The sequence below is a fragment of the Akanthomyces muscarius genome, assembly GCF_028009165.1.
Source record: "Akanthomyces muscarius strain Ve6 chromosome Unknown contig_11, whole genome shotgun sequence".
Taxonomy (NCBI): domain Eukaryota; kingdom Fungi; phylum Ascomycota; class Sordariomycetes; order Hypocreales; family Cordycipitaceae; genus Akanthomyces; species Akanthomyces muscarius.
Genome location: NW_026611614.1, coordinates 439,014 through 459,477, shown reverse-complemented (window position 1 = coordinate 459,477; position 20,464 = coordinate 439,014). Strand labels below are relative to the sequence as shown.

The 20,464-nt window shown below is 47.9% G+C and overlaps 5 protein-coding genes across 5 annotated transcripts; 3 read left to right on the top strand and 2 right to left on the bottom strand.

The window, feature by feature from the left end:
- Nucleotides 1-154: 154 nt before the first annotated feature.
- LMH87_007660 (uncharacterized protein) lies at nt 155-469 on the bottom strand (the record flags this gene model as incomplete). The annotated part of the gene is made up of 2 exons (XM_056199580.1): nt 155-350; nt 414-469. The coding sequence occupies 2 exons, from the start codon at nt 467-469 to the stop codon at nt 155-157; spliced, it is 252 nt and encodes an 83-aa protein (XP_056058016.1).
- A 5,538-nt stretch (nt 470-6,007) lies between these two features.
- Nucleotides 6,008-6,574, top strand: LMH87_007659 (uncharacterized protein; the record flags this gene model as incomplete). The annotated part of the gene is made up of 1 exon (XM_056199579.1): nt 6,008-6,574. The coding sequence occupies one exon, from the start codon at nt 6,008-6,010 to the stop codon at nt 6,572-6,574; it is 567 nt and encodes a 188-aa protein (XP_056058015.1).
- Nucleotides 6,575-8,707: 2,133 nt separating this feature from the next.
- Nucleotides 8,708-11,351, top strand: LMH87_007658 (uncharacterized protein; the record flags this gene model as incomplete). The annotated part of the gene is made up of 3 exons (XM_056199578.1): nt 8,708-9,386; nt 9,444-9,526; nt 9,585-11,351. The coding sequence occupies 3 exons, from the start codon at nt 8,708-8,710 to the stop codon at nt 11,349-11,351; spliced, it is 2,529 nt and encodes an 842-aa protein (XP_056058014.1).
- Nucleotides 11,352-13,903: 2,552 nt separating this feature from the next.
- On the bottom strand, nt 13,904-14,437 carry LMH87_007657 (uncharacterized protein; the record flags this gene model as incomplete). Its single annotated transcript, XM_056199577.1, has 3 exons — nt 13,904-13,910; nt 13,973-13,976; nt 14,062-14,437. 3 exons carry the CDS (start codon nt 14,435-14,437, stop codon nt 13,904-13,906), a joined length of 387 nt encoding a protein of 128 aa, XP_056058013.1.
- A 3,776-nt stretch (nt 14,438-18,213) lies between these two features.
- Nucleotides 18,214-20,464, top strand: LMH87_007656 (uncharacterized protein; the record flags this gene model as incomplete). Its single annotated transcript, XM_056199576.1, has 3 exons — nt 18,214-18,240; nt 18,448-20,393; nt 20,455-20,464. The coding sequence occupies 3 exons, from the start codon at nt 18,214-18,216 to the stop codon at nt 20,462-20,464; spliced, it is 1,983 nt and encodes a 660-aa protein (XP_056058012.1).

The window sequence follows — 20,464 nt, the reverse complement described above, 5'->3', positions numbered from 1 at the left end:
AGGGTGGGCTGGGCCCACCGATTCTGCGCGCTCAGACGCTGTGTAAATCAGGCTGCAGGGCTTCGTTGCCAGGCTGCATGAGGGGTTCCATCAGATGACGGAAAATTCGTGTTCATGCGTAGAAAACGGTGTCAACGCCGACGTACGCGCCACCCTATCTTGGCGCAGAGCTTGCTGTGGCTCCAACAAACAGCAAAGTCACAATTTCCGGCACGCCATCAGGTTTGCCTGTCTCATGCGCCTCGGGCTGCAAACGTCCACCGTCGGGTCCGGAATTCAAAGCGCTTGAAGCTCCACAGACATGCCATTCAAAAGCCGACACGCCACAAGCAAGCGCCACAAAATTTTGGCTGTCACGGTAAAGTTCGGTCAACCTCACGTAAGCAAGTTGTCACCGATCAGATAAGCCGCACAGGTTGTACTCAGCTTCGCATGGCCCGGGTAGACAGCCGTCCGCGCCCGACTCCATCGCTCCGGGCCTCTTGTAGAAAGGCTGCGAGAAGGAGACAGTCCACCCAATCTCGAGAAATGCTCTCCTGGTCGAAGGACATCCCTGCGCGTGGGCACTAAACGAAACGAACTAGTCTCGCGGACTTGCGGACAAGCTCCGGTGCTCAGTCAGACTATTCAGGTCGACGTTGCAAAAATTTACGGGTCTCCTTTAACGGTGGTAACCCACTGCTAAAAAGTCGTTGCGCGTTGAATCTGTCGCCCGAGAGCTACAGTGATGCGCTTACGGGGAAGAGATCGTAGATTCTTGGACTCCGCTCGCGATCGCGTAGAGGCCGCGCCGCCAACGCGAGGACTATGGCTGTGGCTTGACTACGGCCGCGGTGTAATGGTTGTTGTACAAGATGTTCAATTTCGTCGGGGTTTTGCTCCACGGACTGTTCCTTTCTGCTCTGTACCACTCATAGCGGATGACCCTGCAGCTTCCACGCCCTCTTGTGCTGCTATTCGTGAACCAGACACTTGGTAGCCAGTAGTGCAGCATCTTTCCATTCGAGTCTGGCGCGTTGCATCTGTTGGTAGGTCAGTAGGCGTTGATGCGCACAGCCGTCAAAGCGCAAGTCAGCGACACAGTGGCCAGAAGAAAATACACTACTGTACTTGTGCTTTGTTTCGTGATAGTTATATTAATCTAAAGCTAGAAATTATCACAGCCTACTCTAGAAGCCTACCCTATACTTCCCATCACGTGCGCACGCGTCCGACGTTGTGTCAACTCTCCCCTGTAAAAATTCCTCCACTTTTCGAGCTGTCAAGTTAGCGGCCTGTTAGTGGGTCTGGTTTTTACAGGCCACATGCCTCGCTTGTCGCCGTCAGCGCCCATCGTGGCACTAACAGCACAGAGGATGACTTGAGGAGCAGTTCATCGTCCTCTGCGAAGCCGGCATTGACTACTTGTCCACTTGGACCTCGTGGCTTCCTTCGTAACCAAAGAGTCATGGGTATTGGAAGGCCTGCCCTTCTAAACAACGGTGGCTAGTTGCGGAGGGTTTTCACCCTGAAGGTAAGCTGCATGACCAGACTGCCGCCACCCCTACGCTGTTTATATTGCTTGATTACTGGAGCATAAACTGCGGCAGCAGTGTTGACGTAGGGGTGAGAGACTCCTGACTAGAAACGCATGGGTTGACCAATTACCCCGGAGCCCGCTGACGGGTGAAGGGCCTGAACGTGGATGCCTTTGAGCTGATGCCATGCTGGACGAACTTGGAAGAATGGCGGCCATGGATGGGAGTGGCCATAGACACTTGTGGTGCGGCAGAAGAAGCGCTGAGCAGCTCCTGGAGTGGTGAGAGTTTCAAAGGAGAGTATGGCGGCCGTCGGAGGGAGGGTCATAGACGCTTGTACTGCAGGGCAAGAGGCGCTGGGCAGATCCTAAGGCGGTGGGAGTTCCAATCGGGCGAATAGCGGCCACAGGGAGAGGCCATAGACACGTGTATTGTAGCATAAGAAGAGCTGGGCGTCTTGAAGTGATGGGAATTCTGAATAGGTTAGCTCAACACGTCCTGTGCCTCTCATTAGGGTAGAGAACCTGAGCGGCCAAGGGCCGCTGGACGAAAAATACACTACTACTACTACTACTATAAGCGTCCGACGTTGTCCAACTCTCCCCTCAGCGGAATTTGGACCGCCTCGGCTCATTTCAGAGATGAATATGCAGAAAAACAAGTTGCTGCAGGGAATTCGGCACCCGCAAAACGTCGCCCCGGAGCGTGGTAACGCGTAGCGCCGAGAGTATTTTTCAGCTCCATGAAAGTTCCTAGTGTGCGTAACCTTTTCTTCGCACTATGCAGACCGCTCCCACAACAATTTCATGTGTCGTGCAGCCACAAGTGGGTGCTTGACACCACCGTGGTTAGATAGTGCGCCGCAACAAACCACACCGGAAACACTAAAACCTTTTCTTGTTTTCTTGCCATTCCTACAGCCTTCTTCTACAGGTAAATTTCTAAAAGAACTGCATAGTGCGAGATTCTTGCTCTACTTGTCTCCATCCGAAATGTCTCATCTTTCTCTATTACTTAACTATAATACCTGTATTTTTGTTAGCGTGTTACTTTGATCGGGTTAGACAGTAAATCTGAGTGCTAGAGGTCAGGATAATATAGAGCAAAAGCGAACAGTTAGAGACTTCATTTCCCGGGATTAGTACATATATAGGAAAACCGCTACATGTCTTTTTCTACTCGTGCGGAGCAAGTACCACACCAATAAAAAAACAGGGGTCATATTGTACAAGCCAGGGCGTGGAATGTGGGACACGTGCGTCACAGTAACTACATACTGCTTGATCCTCTTGGAGAACAGTGTATAAACTTTTGCGGCTCCTTCGCAGTCCCAGCAAGTATCTTCAAGCTTATAAATACCAAGTCGTGGTCAACACCCAAAACAGGCACTTAAATAATATGCCGACGTGAGACCAACATGTCTACGAGACCAGCCGCCGCAGCCCGCCGCTCTTCGCGCAAGGCCTTGCCTCGTCGCAGAGGGCTCAAGCGGAAGACCTCTCACAAAAGCGAGCTCAATTCAGAGGACAAAACTGAAAAGTATGGATGTCATTCACGGCAATTGATCCACGCCATACATATTCAATAGCAGCTGAAGTTGACTAAAATGCTATACAGAGCCATCCCAGAGCTCTGGCCGAAAGAACAGCGCACGAATAAGATACATTGCTCTGAAACATCGGCCTCAAACCTCGCTCTGACCTGCTCGGATGGGACAGTGCTCGATTCTGAACCTAGCTCGCTGCTGATGAGCCGCAGTTCTGTGGCGGAGCCGAGAGCGTCCGTGCAAGACATCCACTTGGGCTCCGGCACTGAGCCAAAGACCAACGAGAATCATTTGACGGGCTTTGGGGACTTTGGCCTCACTTCTGGGCTGCAGAGCGTTGAATTCATCACCGAGGCAGACGTTCACTTGAATATCGGCAGCCAGGCATTCGAGAATGATTTCGTGACACTATCCGAAGATTTTGTGTTATTTCCCGAAACATGCCAGACACCTAATAGTACTCATTTCGAGGCTAGCCTAGAATATGAGTGGGAATATATGAAATACTAGTGTTTAGTTTTAAAGTTTTTGTTTGGACAGTTATTATAGTAAAGCTTAATATAGAGTGTTAGGCTAGATTATTACTGCTAATAGATTTGCTTGGTTCCTGCCTGTAGGTAGGAGATAGCGCTTAGTTCTTATTATTTACTCTCGCTAGCACATTTTTTTCTGCCGTAATATAATATTGTTAGTAAATAAATTATAATAATAAAGACTATTAAGGGCTAAACGACCTAGCAAGCGAAGGAGGTGGAACGAGACGGCCAGCTGTGGCCGGATGACCGGCATAGAGGCATTTAAAGAACAAATAGAATCGTACGTGCGACAGTTTATAAACGAGGATACGTCAATTACGCTGAGAAGCATAGACGAGAAAACAGGCAATTGATTTGACTTACATATAAGTAATAGTAAGACATACTAGACCCTAATACAAGGTTAGAAACTTGTCCTCTACCTAGTCCTACAATATGTATCCCAAGCGCGGTACTGTGTTCTCAGTTGATACTAATAACACCATGCCGTTTCTCAGGCAAAGCTTACATTATCTTTACCTGAGGCTTTTCTTCCACTCTCCTGCGCTCTAGACGACGTGCTACGTTTCTACAGCTTCTACTGTGACCTGCCGTAGGATATTAAGCGCGGGCAGCGCCCTGTCCAGCTCCCGGAAGCATTTTGTTAGCGCTGTCTGGTATTGTCGCACTTCGTCTGTGCGCTCCACGACGGTGCCTTCCACTTCAGCGACAAGCCTCTGCTCGCTTTCCATCTCTAGGGCGTCCGACAGCTGTTGAACTTGCTCTGAAAGTGCCTGACTCTCCCCCTGCAGCCGCTTAACTTCGGCAGTGAGTCTCCTCGGGGACTACACAATTTGGAAAATAGTCAGCCCCCAGGATATACGTCGCTCTCGAGTTTCCTTACTGACACTGTCCTGCTGGCGTGATCCTCACCAGCGTCTGCCAAGACCACCTCAAAGGTCTTCCCGACTTGTCGGGCTAGTAGTTGATATGTACTGGTTGAATGATTGCTCATTTTCTGAAAAAAAAAAAACGAGATCAAACACTTTCTCATGCCTAGGGCATGTTTTTCAGCTATACCCGTCTAGCAGCCGAGGGCTCAACCGCACCTCGGAAGGGCTCACAACGATGCACAGCCGCTTATCCGCTCGCCGTTAGCGCCCTGCCACGACATATATTATATATGGTTCTTACTGATGTGCTTCGATCGTGTCAAACGGCAACTATCTCTCTCTCGCCCTCTCTCCATGTTACTATGCTGGGGAGAGGTCATCACGCTGTTGCTTATCAACAAGGAAAGCGTGGCGCGTTGACGGGTAGAGTAGACATGCGCGTTACTATAGTACTCTTAAGCTCAAGAGTAGGTAAAATGTCATACCGGTAGCTGATCATCTTGTTCTAGATTGGTAGTAGACTTTTAACTACTCACATCCTGCTCTCATCATTACTCTACCCGCCTATTAGCATTATTAGCGCCAGAAGAAGCTCCTCGCTAGATCTTTACCTAGCTCCCCCTCGGTATACAGTACTATACATAGTAGATTTTCCACAACTACGCTCATAGATAGACACACATAGTGCCCCTAACGTGGCGAGTAACTCATATCATTAGTCATCCGCTGTAGATTGCTCTCTCTGCGTTGTATGATCGCCATGGCCACCTCTAAAGCAGTAAGGCTTGTCCACTCACTCACTGCGGATTAAAACGTGCGCAGCGCAAGGTTGCTGCCGCGTCAAGGATAGCGCTATGCGTATAGTGCAGCAGGGCCTTCAACACGAGCCAGCCGCGTGAGAAGGAATGCACATACCAAAGTGGTACGTACCATGGTTCCTAGGCATAGGCATGCAAGAGCCGGATTATGCCTCGGACATGTGGAATGATCACGACGATCACGACGAGCTATGCCATGGCATGATAGACACGAAGCAGATGTGTCAGGATTATCCCGACGGCTTCCGCTAGAGCTGCTGCCAGAGCGTGGGGTCCGCTGCTGGGTGCCTGCGAGGGACCCATGAGGCAGATCCAGCCATATCAAAGTCCCTGCCAGAACTATGCACGTACGTGGACTGAAATGGCTTCAGCTTTGCGGTAGAGCCTTTACTCCTGCTTAGCTAGGGCCTAGACGCTTGTGCATCAAGGCTCTAAAATAAAGCGCACAGGGAGAGAATTAATGAGGATCAATTGGTTGTATTGGCGATGATGATGAGGCTAAGTTCTGTGTGGGTGGAGAAGCCACCTCTTCTGACTAATAATTCCTCTGCCAAACTGCCTGCCTACAGTGCACAGCTAGATGTGTCCCCTACAGTATATAGTGACGCATCCTATAGTAGCGTAGCACTAATAATATGACTGTGCAGACAGACTCTATATAAGCCGTGTATTACCCAGTAGCCCTACTCCAGTTCAAAAGGAACTATTATCAAGCAAGATGGAGTACAGAGTAATCGTGGGACAAGAAGATGTGGTGGCTACAGGGCCAGACGGAGAAACGTATAAGACGGCTGTACTGGTACAGGGCCAAGCTCACATCAAATCCAGAAACGGCACTACGGAGTACCACGTACATTTCGAACAGTCCAGCAACAAGATACAGATTAAAAAAGTTCTTACAGATAGTCTGATGTCTTCATCAGACTATCTCAACCTGTCTCTCGCCGGCGTCGAAGATGGCCAGGGCTATGCAGATAGAGGGACATTCGACGTGGAAGGCTCGGCCATGCCACTTCGCTGCAGCGTAGACACTCGAACCTTCGGATGTCCGCTTGCTATCGAGTCAGGAGGGGAAGAAATTGCTGTTGCAAAGAAATGCAACATGTTTGGCGGCTCTTATGATCTACAATTCTTGAAAGCAGTGTCTCCTGAGGAGCCCATGTCTGTCCAGACAAAGCCGGATTATGGAGAGACACCGAAGGAGCACTATGCGATAGTCCGCGAGGAGGCAGTGTTAATAGCACTGGCCTTTGCATGGCGTGATGTACTATCGCACATGAAATAGTCACGTCTTCCCAAACTAGAACGCACACATGTGACAAAGAGAGGTAGTAAAGCTAAGTAGTATATAATTTAGAAGACTATCTATTATAGTATATTATGCCACTCTCTGATTTTTGTTACTTTCATCATGCACTAGTATGCTTGATAGTGTAGTGGTAACTCAAGCTTTACGCTATATTCGTCATCAGCTACTAGCCGGCGGTAGTTACGGGCGACTTTATCGACAATTCGATCAAAACTCTTCGCGCACCGCACGACCCCCTAACCACCCTCCCCCCCAGCCACGAAACACGCTGCCGAGCCCGTCACCGCCCTAAGGCGCCCCCGGCCCGGACCAGCACGGCTGCGGGCATGTACATAAAGACGGCACTTTAAAATATTGAGAGAAGGGGTTCGCAATGACCTCACCTATACGCTGAACCGAACTAGCACCGGAATAGATAGAAGGGGAGGTTTTCCCTGGGCACTCTAGTTTTCCCTCCCCTTATTATTACCTATAGAAGTACTGTGTGAGGGTTTGGAAAGATTTATTCAATCTAACTAACGATCTTATTACAAAGAGGAAGAATTAAAGAATTAAGAGGAGAGATCCCCTGGATCTATCCTGAAATATCGTCGACGCACTGACCATGGCGTGGTTGAGTAGGTAACCGTTGGACATGGGTATCGTGACCGCGCGGTCGCGGTCCACCTCATCGTGACGATGCAACGAGGGCTTCAGCCCGAGTCACCTTCAGGGTCTAACCCGTGACATACTGGATAGGCTAAGCCTAGTGTGATTCTGGGAACACAAACACCAAGCAAAGCCGTGCGCTGACTCGTAGAAATATTCCACATGCTCTAATATCAAGGTATTACTCGTGAGGGTTGTGTGTTGAATATCGGTATAACAAAAGGCGCCTTCGAGTGATCAATCGCGATCTTTAAGAATTAAGTCAATTCAGGTTGAGTTGCTCTGCGTAGGTCGAGTTCGCGTCTCGCGCGTTGTGGCGGGGGCCTCAACAATGAGTCGTTATCGTAGGTCGAAGGAGAATGCCCGGAAGGGTAATTCCTGCCCGCAAATACAGGGCTTTGCAATCAATCAATCGCAGTATTTCAAAAATGTATTATGTTAAGGGAAAAAAGGTTGAAATTCTGCTACCTGCTACAGGGTACCAGGCTTTTATAGTTACAATACAAGGGCAGTGTGGCGCGCACGCATTGAGCGCGTTATCCGGCATCACACTAGTTAGGGTAATAATGAATAACAATAATATTAAAGTAGTTACCTTAGATGGCCTTTTATAGCTAATTTTATATCATAACTATTGAAATTGTAACGTTAGGTAATTACACTTAAAGATAAGTCAATATTAATATGCATTAAAAGTCTCGCTATTAGGTCCTAGATGAGTGACTTTTAAAGAGCTAAGAAAAAGAAAAAAAGGGAACAGATTTCTTAGTGTATTCTAGGGTATTGCTCCGTGAGGGTGGTGTGTTGAGTATTAATATAATAGAGTGCGCCTTTAAGTGATTAATCGCGATGTTCGAGAATCAAGTTAATCCGGGTTGAGTTGCCTCGCGCAGGTTGATTTCGTGTCTCGCGGATTGTGGCGGGGGGCCTTAACATTAAGTCGTTATCGTGGGTCGAAGGAGAATGCCCAGAAGGGCAATTCCTGCCCGCAGATACAAGGCTTTATAATCAATCAATTGCAGTATTTTAAAAATGTATTATACTAGGGAAAAAAGGTTGAATTCTCACTACCTGCTACAGGGTACCAGGCTTTTATAGTTGCAATGTAAGAATGCAGTGGCGCGCTCGCATCGAGCGCATTATCCGGCATCACATTAGCGTCTACCGCTCAATCAGTTTAAAAAGAGAGTAACGCATATCGATCATTCAAAATAACGGCTCCGAGGAAACTTAGAAGTATTTATGCCGAAGAAGCCACTGGACGTCTGTGGCTGAACGCACTTTTCGCTCAACGTTGATCACAAACCAGTTCCGGCTTCGGTCTGTGCTCAGGTTACTAGACTAATACTCAACCAATTCTAGGTATTTAAAGGTTGCCTTGCCCCGCGCTGAGAATGATTTTCCCTGATATTACAACCAACATAAGCCTACTACGCTATCTTGCAACTCTATTTCCGTACCATGCCGTCTTCGAGAAAATTGTCGCCTTCGCCAGTGCCTGGTTCTTCAAAAACTCTGACCTCAGAATTCTACAACAAAGCGAGCCCTAACTCTGTCGCAATCCGAGATACTAATGGCGACACCACGTACGGTTTGCTCGCGTTCAGAGCCCAAACCACTGCTGCGTATCTCAAATGTAATTTAAGGGAGAACACCAAACGCGTCATCCTACTTTACACAAGAGATGCTTCTGACGCTATCACGGTACTTCTTGGCATTATGTCATGCGGCTTACATTGCATTATCCTTCAGGCTGAGAGACCTTTCGCAACTGAATGCCTGGCCCGCATTTGCCAAGCCTTCAAAACCGAGTACGTAGCGTATACGTCAAAGGTTGAAACACCAAAATACATCAAAGGAGTACGATTTATCCAGATCGGACCTGAGGAATGGGATACTAGAAGTGGCCAGCCATTTCTAGACGAAGCTCGGCCAGAAGGCGCTGCTGTCAGTATACACTACCTAACAAGTCAGGTAGCAAAATCAACAAAAGTCGCGGCCCATGTTGACGAAGTGGAAGACCTGCACCTGAAAGTCACGACGCATGCAGAGTTTCTGAGCAATGTTGGGCGATTTGGGCAAGATCTCTGCATCAAGCCCGGTGATAATGTGTTGGTGCTCAACTGTCAATTGGAGCTCTGTACGAAACACAGTTCTGGCAATGCTTTTGAAACCAAACTTTGCTGACCAAAGGAAGCCCTTCTAGCAGTATTAGCCTGCCTATGCCATGGCGGAACCCTGGTTCTCCGTGATGTGCATCATTACAATGGAATTAATCATGTCTGTTTCGCTCCCAATCCTTCAACTCTCACTGCAAAAGGTCTCTAACATACAATAGATCAAAGTTCTTGTGTGCAGTCCTGCCCTCTTAGCGACTTACCGTCGCGCCGAGTTTCCAGAACTGCACGCTCTGGCGACCGGCCCCGACAGTGATGTATCGACGGCCCTTAAGACTCTCTGGGAAGGCGAACAGGTGCACGTTTGCCTGTGGCAGTCTCGTCAACGCGCGCTCGTGAGAGACACCAACGGAGACTGCGACTCAGCCACAAAATCCATGATGCATGAGAGAGGCGTACTCTTTGCGGTAACATTGAGCGTATCGAACAAGTTACACAGCTTCATCATTTTAGATGGCTACGTTGACCTACCAACGTTGAAGAACAGTCTCTTCGAGAACTGGCCACTACTCTACGGAAAGCTCGTCTTTCACGAACGACCCCAAGTGCGGATCCTCTCTGACGGTTCTGCCGACATTTCAGCACTCGAGCGCGAGGTTCGCCTATCAGCTGGGGCTATCCACGACACCGGTGTCAGCACTTTCTTTCGCCGGCTGCGCATGGTACCTCTGGCGTCGGTGGTAATTACAGTTACGAATTTAACCCTGGTCCCAATTGCGATTCAGCAGACCAAGAGCGCATACTCTCTTGCTGCTGCTAACATTTGCCTAGCCATGCTATCGCAGCAGGATGCCGCTGTCAGCTTTGCATATTTGCTGCTACGCCCATGTATGTGCGATGGGGCGCTAGCAGGGTTTCTGCCACTGTGGGTAAAGCACCGAATGGCGGACGTCTTCTGTGATCGCACTATGCTGCACGTAGCATTGGGTGTCTGGGCCATGTGCTGGTTACTATGGTTTGCCATTGCAAAATCTGTTTCAAGATGGGCTAGTGAGGACTCGGGCCCGGTCACGTCATCGTTTGTCGCCGCCGTGGTTGTCTGGACGCTGTTGGTAGCCTACGTTGCAGTGATGCTAGCCTCTGTGCAGCTGCTGAGGTATTCCCGGTCGCGAGGCCAGAGCAGAGTCTTGCGCCACATACACAAGTCAGGCAGCTTGGCCGTGTGGCTCATGACGCTGGTGACTGCCGTGTTCCAGCGAATCGTGAGTCGAGAGCAGGGGCTCTGGACACTTGGCCGTCGCATTTTTGGCTCGGCGGATGTCTGGGTGCTTCTTGTCCCGCTCATCGGCCTGGGCATCCCGTGGATGACCTTGCGGAAGACGACAGCTTGCTATCGGCGGCCCATTGCTGATCATGAGTTGTGGGAGGTTCGCGGCCGCCGCGCGTTGTCCTTTGGCGCCCGGCGCTGGGTCACGGCAAGCAGCCCCTTGACAAGCAACTGGCATTGCGCTGTTGCTATTGCTTCCAATGGTGACGGCCACGCTTGGACGGCTCTTGTAGGGCGTGATTTTGCAGGACCCGGCCTGCAGCCAGCCCAACGCCACACCATTTGGTTACAACAGCTCCCCATACGTCGCGTGCTGAGTGCAACGCACTTCTTTCAGAGCGTTGTCATACTTGCCATCGGCAAGGCCATCCTGGCCGTGGCCGGCACGACGCCGCGGTTCCTGGTCTGGTGGGCAGCGGAGCAGGATCTTGCCAAACTTTCAAAGAAACTCGGCGCAATGCAGGAGCTCCGCCAAGTGCCGCACCACGAAACCCCCGAAACGGTCGCACGAGAGGTTATGGCAGAGGCAGAGTCTAGACAGGCGCAGGCCATTTTCGTGGTCGGCGGCGACGTGGCAGTCCGTGGGGCCGTGAGCGCCCTACGCATGCGCAGTCACTTGCCAGTGTATGCGGACGTGTACGACAGCCAGGTAGGGGCCTAGCGACGACAACCCCCTGGGCCGTGATAACGAGTTTGGTCTTCCTTCCTTCTATCTATTAGATATCTTTCCTTTATACACGCTATATTCTTCCATGCCTGTATGCAAACTGCAACAAGTTCCACTAGCTTCCCCAAACTACTACCATAGGGGCAAAGCACACGGCTAGTTTTCATAGTCGACGCTAGCATTAAGTCACCCGACTCACGAGTATCGAGTACATCGAGTACACGAGTCACTCAAGATCAGAGTATTAGTTGTTTTTAGTGGTACTATATAGGTGGTCCGAATATAGGTCGTCGACGTTATCGGTTCGCCCCGGAATGTACAATAGTGTCCAAGTACGAATTTATATAAATAGATCCTCTTCAACCGCTTTCTCCTTCACTAACTTACGAATTATGCACCACTATAATCAATTGAACTAGCCTTTCCACTGAACTATGACCAACGTCGAGTTGTCCCGCACTGATGCCAGTGTCCGATACGGAAGACTGACAATTGCTTATACTGCCTGTGTCAATGCTTTATATCGGAAATTGAAAGCGTTAGATGGGATAAATAAGGAGTTGGAGAAGGACAACGAAAAACTACGCCGGGACCTCTTGCAAGCAGAAATTACGGTTCATGTTCTTAGTGGCAAATTGGAAAATCACATGGCTGATTGTCGCGCAAGACTACATAAATCCCCATAGTCGGGTACGTATAGTACAACGGCCTATTCTCTTATATGACAACAGTTCTGACACTGATCGGAGGGTACTAGATGTGCTACATATTTGATGAAGAAATGTGTCTGGCTATATCGCCAAGATCAAGAATGCAGAACGGATCTGGGGTTGCGAAACAGCCTCGAATTGAGCGTGCTTGAGTAGCGAGCAGCGAGCAGCAACAGAGTTTGGGTGACTTTACTACTGAGTAGCGATGTCTAGCCCAGTCTCGAAAAGCTATTACATTGCGTTGTTGTCATGAAGGGTATACAAAAAAAATCGTGGAAATATTGATGCGCTCCTTAGCACTTGAGAGGCGACAGCAGTCGGCCTAGGGGCCGACGACCAATGTGTGGCGGATTGCTATAATCATCAGAGGTTGTTGATAAATACTAAATATGAAGCGCTTTAACAAGTTGTTGTAGCGAGTGTACTTCGCATAATATGCTGTCGGCATGTGGTTGGAGACTGGTTGTTTTTGCGTGGAGCAATGAAGCGGGCAGGATAGCTAGGAAGTTCTCTATAGCCTCTAATTACAACTCGTTTTGCGGCCATGCATTTTTATATATTTACTTACCAATCAATTGCCTTATCTTACGCTCTTTCTAACTCGATTCAAAAACTCTAAACTTGACCGCTTTGTCTGTTTTATAGTGTTATCAATAAGATTCTTTACTATTAGCTTGATCGATCGTCGATTGAATATATGAATTGATCTCTTATATTCGTATCAGCTGCTCAGGGCTGCTAGTTGTCTTCTTCAGCTGCTCAAGGTCATTCTAGATTATCGTGAATTTCGGATCGGGGTAATTATAAGTTTTTCCAACAGCTTTCAAATGTTGCACCAGCACGATGGTCTTTTGTCCTATCATATTTGGTATTATGCAAAGAAGATTCCCAGAGTGTGGAAACTTTAGCCCGCCACGTTGATGATTGCTAGAACCCGAAGCAGAGCTGCGTGGGGAAATTGGTGGTGACATTTCTTGACAAATTATACCAACATCTCCGTATAGGACGACTTTTCCCTTATTGAAGAGGCAAGAGCCACGATTAAGAAAAGGCGTAGATAAAGGTGTTAGCAAGCTAGACTCATGGTTTCGTGTGAGATAGGCGACAAATACATACAGTCCATTTCGGCTTCTTGATCTTAGTTTTGTCTTCAAGAAGGCTCCGAGAGCTTAGGGTTATACCTCGATGTTCTCTTCTCGCAGCAACAGTGGTCGCCGTAGGGGCCCTGGTGCCTCTCTCGGCCTTGGTGAGGAAGAAGGCTCCGAGAGCCTGCTAACGGGCATCATGATGCAAACAAAGTCTTTTGTCGCGTCGAAAATGAACTTGGGCACCGGTATATTTGGTCAGCATAGAAAGAAAAAAAATGTTTCTTTAATAACTCTTAAGCTGGCGCAAAGAAGCTCGCTTACTTCCAAGCATCGACTTTAGCTTTTTGAATGGAGTAACTCTTTGGGAAACGTCCTAGCACACACTTTAACGGGAGAGATACTATTATGGTAGCGATGACTGGTGAAATGAAGATCGATATAAATAATGGAAGTTTAGGCCTTTTTTTCTTTACCGATTGAGTAGCTTATTAATCGGTTTTCCCAACTCATGATATGGCTACGTACGTATTGCTTCATGAGCCACGACATAGCAGAGAAACCTGACTGAGAATACACATTCGTATTATGACCCAGATTGCGCACGCCGAAGATTCCATCGCTGCAACCTGCTTGATACGAATAAACTGAAATTTTAGAACAACGGAATCGGAACTTGTCTCAGGCTAACTGCTATTGTATAGTAACATGAGACGGGCGACTCGCCTAGTTTGCTGTCCAAGTAAGTGGCTTAATTCCTGAAGTCCATTTAGAGACAAAATATATTTATTAATGAGTCCGCTTTCAGTCCAAATCGTACTTTCCTAGCAGTTACTGTAACGTTTGCAAGGAGCAGAACAAATTACGTAAAGCTATAACTGTTGGAATCACAAAGGACTCGACTCGTACGATGCGTATCGCGGGGGTCTGGTGGAGACAAAGTGACCCCAGTTTGTTTGTGTCTCTTAATGAGGTCGATAGTGAGTGACACATCGGTAGCCAAGGCGCATACACGGCCCCATTCGTCCTCTACCATCGCGTTGGATAATCTACCGCGAAGGATAGTGGCGCTTTTCAGTGTCTGGTCGACGGCGTCTCGTTCCTGGCACAGGTCCTGTTGCTCCTTCAACAAGGCCGCAATTTCTTCATGGGCGGTTGCAGTCTCCCGTTCAAGCTCAGGCTCCCTCCTCTTAGCCTTTTCTCGGAACCTCTGCTGGGCAAGTCGATTGTTCTCCCTTCTTGAAGCTGTCTTATCCCCTCGTGAATCGTCTATGTTCGTGCTCATTTGGAAACAGCTAATATGGCGCGTTGGATATTTAAATAGTTTGATAGAAATGATTTGCTCAGTGTAAAGCTGCTGAATGCCATGTAGAGATTCGTTCAAGTATATATACACATCATGAGAGACAACAAATGAAACGACTGGAGTAGCAGTTGTCATTGTGACTACTTCTAGCCACCACCACGGTCCCACTCCTTCGTAGTGGGGTGCGCACCAGTGACTGAGGGCTGCTACTCAGTAATAAAACGAGAACAGATTCTGAGGAGACGAGAACAACTTATACCTATATAGGACTAGCTTCTACCGTCTACCCCACCAGACTTAAGTTAACAGCTGCTACCTCTTTTTTTGTCAGTTGTGCTTTGGGCCTATCAACCGCGTTGCCGATAACACCGGATGGCCAACCTTTTCAGGGGTAGACGAATTATGTAGAGTAGCATCAATACGCAGTTGATAAGAGCGAAACGACTGTCACACTTTTGGTTAATAACAAGATTATAGCGGCAGCCATTTTAGTGTACGAAGCAGCGCCGCTAGGTGAGTACCCGAGACTTGTTGGTGGGGAGAGAAGCAGCTGAACTCAGCCGTGATTTTGATATGTGCAACCAATTAATGCTCTGTTGCGGCTTTCGGCGAAACAGGAAAATGTTTCTTCCTGAATACGGAAGAACGTTCTTCCAGTGCCGTTGGCACCTGTCAACAGTATTTGCCTAGGAAAAAACGAAAAAACGATACAGGGTAATAGACGGGTCTAGTGGCGAGCGCGAGATCCGCCCAAATTTTTTTTTTTTTGAGCAGCAGCAAAGAGTGACACTCAAACCGCCTTTGTGCTGCATGTTGTGGAAGTAACCTCTACCAGAGTGGCTACGCGTTAATGTATCTGTGCTGCTGCATCACGTCTCCCGTTGCACACAGGTGAGACATTCTGCAACCCCCCGCTCCGCTTTTTCAACGTGAAACCTAAAAGGGCGAGGATCGTCCTCCATCCTGTCCATCTCATAGGCTCCGCATTGGAAAGTTTTCAAAGGGAGACACGGCGGCCCGTTCTCTCGGCACCAAGTCCTAAAAGAACACTGCTTTGTTTGCTGGACTGCCGGTCTCGGATGTGTAAGTATGATCAAGCCGCAGGCTAGAGCCCCAGACCTGACTCAACCTGAGTTTTTTCCCGTCCCGCCCGCGATATTGGACGGGACCGTCGACTGCCAAAAGCTTTGTTGCCAGCTATCATGCTGTGACACATCTCGGCCACGCAGATCAGATCATGTCGATTGCGGTGGCATGGAATTACTCTGCAAATTAAATGGCAGTGAATGACGGACGACATTCAAAGTTCCATCCATAAAGGCGTGACGCGTGGGTATCTAGTGTAATGCACGTCAGACTGGGAGTGCTAGCAAACCAGCCAGACTGCGTATAAGTGCGGTGCCTTGACAGCAGCAACTATCTCAAAGGTACACAATGTCGTTTTTACTAATCTAAGAATATGCAAGCTCATGCCTCCGCCTGATGCTTGCTCAATGCCTATGCAATGAGCTTCACCTTGTGCACTTGTGTCTACAATGTCAGCCGCTAGCAAGAATATAACTTGCATACCATCGACCTCCCCCCTCCCGTAGCCGTCCCAAAAAAGTCTGCTACTGACCTTTGCATTCGATGGATTATTATTGCCCAGCCCGTATGAAGCGCATACCAGGCCAGCATTCTTCACAAACGAAATCAGCCGCGGCTAGAGCAGAAACGTGTCGCACGCAAGAACCAAGCCCAACAGCTGCAAGTACTTTACAAACTACAATTCCGTCTAGAAGCTAGCGGCCCGCAGCTGCTTATCAAACATAGGAAGCTTGCCGGCATTCGTGATAAGTATGACGGGATAGGCGCTCTACTTGAGCTTATGCCTATCTGATAGTAGCTATAAATAGCGTCGTTGATTTTTGTCCTATAATTGATATCAATTTACAAGTACATATCTATGTATTAGCTCATCCTACACTCTCATGGATGAGAAGGTGCAGTCTGAAGACCACGAACTTACTGCCCAGTCTCAGCCAAGCATATTGAACGTCCCTGAACAGAACCAGGATAACAATGTAGCAATTCAAAGTGAGGCAGCGGAGCGCAGCCGACCATCCTCGCTTACAAAAGCTCATCGCCAGGCGATCGAATCAGCTGATGGCCCTGAAGATGATTGTATTATATCAGACCAACAACCATTTCAAAGGCGTGCAAAGCATGGAGTCTTTGAACGGGATACAAAAGTGGCTGAGAATCCCAACGACAGGAATGTCTCAATAAATCAAGAGACAGAGCAGTTGAAGAAGCCTGCCACACTACTGTATGCAGTCGACGCTAAACCAAGGAGAAGTCCCCGGCTGAATAAGAGGCCTATGAGTCTCATGGAGAGAGGAGCCACAAACGAGAGCCCCATGAAGGAGGGTGAAGGCGTTATGATCACAAATCAAGAATTTCCAAAGACGAGTAGCGCTGAGATGGGCGAGCTAGACGAGCAAGAAGAATCAGAAAAACAACAAATAATAGACGAGCAAAAAGAAAAAGACGAGCAAAAAGCACGAAACCAAAAAGCCGAACAGGAGGTCGATTTCACGCAGACTTGTGAGACAATTACATTGTCGGATGCTGCCTCTTTAGATGATTCAGGTACTGACTTGTTAACTCCATACGAAACAGTTGAGCCCGAAGCATTAAATAGCAATACTATCAGTAACAGCCGCAAGAGTGGGCATCACACAAATGATATTCTTGTAACGAAGCCTGCATATATAGAAGCTGTGGATCAAGACACTAGAAAAGAAGTTTCTACAGGACAAGACGCTACAAGCCAGAATCTTATGAACGAAGAACCTATGAAACAAGGGACTACAAGTAATAACATCGAGCATCCAAGCATCAATATACAAGAAACAAAACAAATTTCCCCAACAAATCTTCAGCCAAATAGCGACAATAGGGAACTAGACATACAGCTAGAAGACATTGTTGAGGGCGTAGCAACGCATCTGTATGACTCGAATGCACTATATGAGTTCTCGCAGCCTCTTCATTTGAATCAAGATATACGGTCAGAAAACTGCCCATCTTTAGACGATCCGGAGGACGACTCAGAGATACCAACTGGAGTACTCAGGCTAGATGTAAACATGGATTCCACGAACGATAATCACGTGGACAAGGGTCATATTAGTAATTACAAATACAACGAAAAATGCAAGGAAATTGGTCATAAAGACTCTACGATCGGAAACTCTATAGGAGGAAAACCTATAGACGAGCCTATTATAAACGAGGACAAAGATATACTACGCCAACACAGATTCGAGACAAATTCTACGAGCACCGATGAAACGGAGTTTATGGATATGACAGTTCAGAGGTCTCCCGATAGATATAAGAAGAATGAATTTATGAGAAATCCAGATAGTACCCTGGAGCGGGCTACACCACAGGCAAAAGAAACGGGAAAAAGGACAAGGGGTGGCGATATAGTAGAATCTCGTCCAACTAAGAGAAGGAAAGGGGATAATGAAACGGACTTGGGTGGTTCAGAGAAAGAAGAGGATGAAGTTGCGGATCGAGTCGATAAACACGCAGGGGAGAATGCTCATATGGAGAACTCGACACAGTCAATATTAATCCCGTCAGAACATACAAATGGGATAGAATGTTCAGTCAATCCGAATGACATATCTGACAACAACCAATTTCACGGCAGCCTTATACAAAATCCGATCAATGCAGTCAAAGACAATAATATCGATATAGAGATGACAGGTGCTCTTACAGAAGCTATAGTGAGTCCAGGTAGCGAGTCTTGTGAGCGAAGCAAACTACAAAATCATGATAGGCAGCTTGTTACTCAAGAGTCAAAAGGTGTGACAGAGCTTATCATAGCAAGTCGCAAGTCGAACCGGGCTTCACTATATTCTGCGCAAAGCGCGCTGATAAAACGTGCAAACGCTGTCGGCAAACGCGGTCAACAGGGCTATAACGGTCAACAGATTATCATCCATCCTGAATTCTCTTTGGATCAGGAACTCGTCGGCCGCGAACGGTGCCAAATTGCCGACACTCGTGCACTTCCTCCTTCGATTGGATGTATCACGAAGCCTGATACGGACGCTATCGTCTTGGATAAGAGTCTTGTTCAGCCGCGAAGAACGTTCGAGGTAGAAGAAATGGCAGCGACAACGTATGATCCGTCAGCTTTCGAGAGTGACTACATTGAAGTCTCTCCTTTAATGGGCACGCCCTATGCCGAAGTCCTGCGCGAGCAGACCATTGAGCTACAACATCTACGCTCGGTATGCGCGAAAATACAAAGCAGCATAGATCTAGCCACAAGCTCAACGGACTTTGATGTGCAAGGTTTCCAGGCCAGTATGGAACGGCAAATATCTGCAGTAGATATGACGATCAAAATTGTCAAAGACGGCATGCGTGGTTGTGGTGTGGTCGCAAAATTCGATGATTGCCATCTTGCATCAGAAGCGGGCTTCCAAACGTTCAATAGTGTGCTGCAAGTTGCCTTCGTCGATTTGCAGAAGCAGATTTCAGTGCAGCCGCACAACGCTGTGAGGGTTGGTGAAAAGCGTACACTCGCTATCAAGAGTAGAAGCTCTGACACCAGGCTCAAGCAATATTCGCCGCGAAAAAATTTGAGGATCAGTTCCATGCGTCCCCAGAACAACGCACTAGTACCAAGCAATACAGATGCAAGGCACCGCGGTGAGTTGCTCGTCCCATCCGGGCCCAATGAGTACCTGAGAAAGTCGCTCAAACCGAACCCAATAAAGGGTGAAAGACAAAAGCATAAGAACCTATCTCAGCGCATAGCCGCCATTGGCGAGGAAACCGCGAATCAAATCATCGAGTGCATAGAAGCGCCGGGCCACGAAGAAGAGTACTACCTCCGGCTACTATCACTAGTTCAGGACGGGCAGGTCCTGCCAGACTTGCTACCAGAATCAGCAAACGCGATTCTATCGGCTTTCTTCAAGGCTCCTAAGGTCGATCTGGGTGCTACCGTTGATTTAGGGAGTGTTAATGAAGTACTTATCCAGCATTGGTTTAGGCTGCTCAGTCCCTGGCGGCAGTCACTCTTTTGCCAACCCATACAACACCAATGGGAAAATATGCCTAACATTGGGACGCCTGAATTTATTGGAGAATTTGGAGCACTATTAATCAGGTTTCGGGAGACTATTCGTTCTGAAATAGGCGACATGCTCGATTACGAATACTACTGCCTCAAGATAGCTATCTCGCAAAAGATAATTGGGAACAAGGACTTTGTAATAGCGAAATTAAAAGGAGAGATTAAGGAAAGGGACCAAAATATCACGGAGTCAGTCGGGAAGATTCAGGAAATGAATAAAAATATCGTGGAATCACAAAGGCAGGTTACAGAAGTTACAAAGGAAATGATGGAATTACGAGAACAGAATGAGAAATATAATAATAACGTCGTGGAGTTGGAAAGGAAGATTGAGGAAAAGAACGACGAGAGCAAGATCGTGGAGTTAGAAAGGAAGATTGAGGAAAAGAACGACGAAATTGTGGAGTTAAGGGGGAAGCTTGAGGGAAAGAACGACGAGAGCAAGATCGTGGAGTTAGAAAGGAAGATTCAGAAGAAGAACGATGAGAGCAAGATCGTGGAGTTAGAAAGGAAGATTCAGAAGAAGAACGATGAGAGCAAGATCGTGGAGTTAGAAAGGAAGATTCAGAAGAAGAACGATGAGAGCAAGATCGTGGAGTTAGAAAGGAAGATTGAGGAAAAGAACGACGAAATTGTGGAGTTAAGGGGGAAGCTTGAGGGAAAGAACGACGAGAGCAAGATCGCGGACTTAGAAAGGAAGATTCAGAAAAAGAACGACCAAATTGTGGAATTAAGTGAGAAGCTCGAGGGAAAGAACGACGAGAGCAAGATCGTGGAGTTGGAAGGGAGGTTTGAGGAAGAGAAGCGAAATAACTTGGAATCACAGGGGCAGATTAAAGAAATTTCACAGAGCCTCGTGA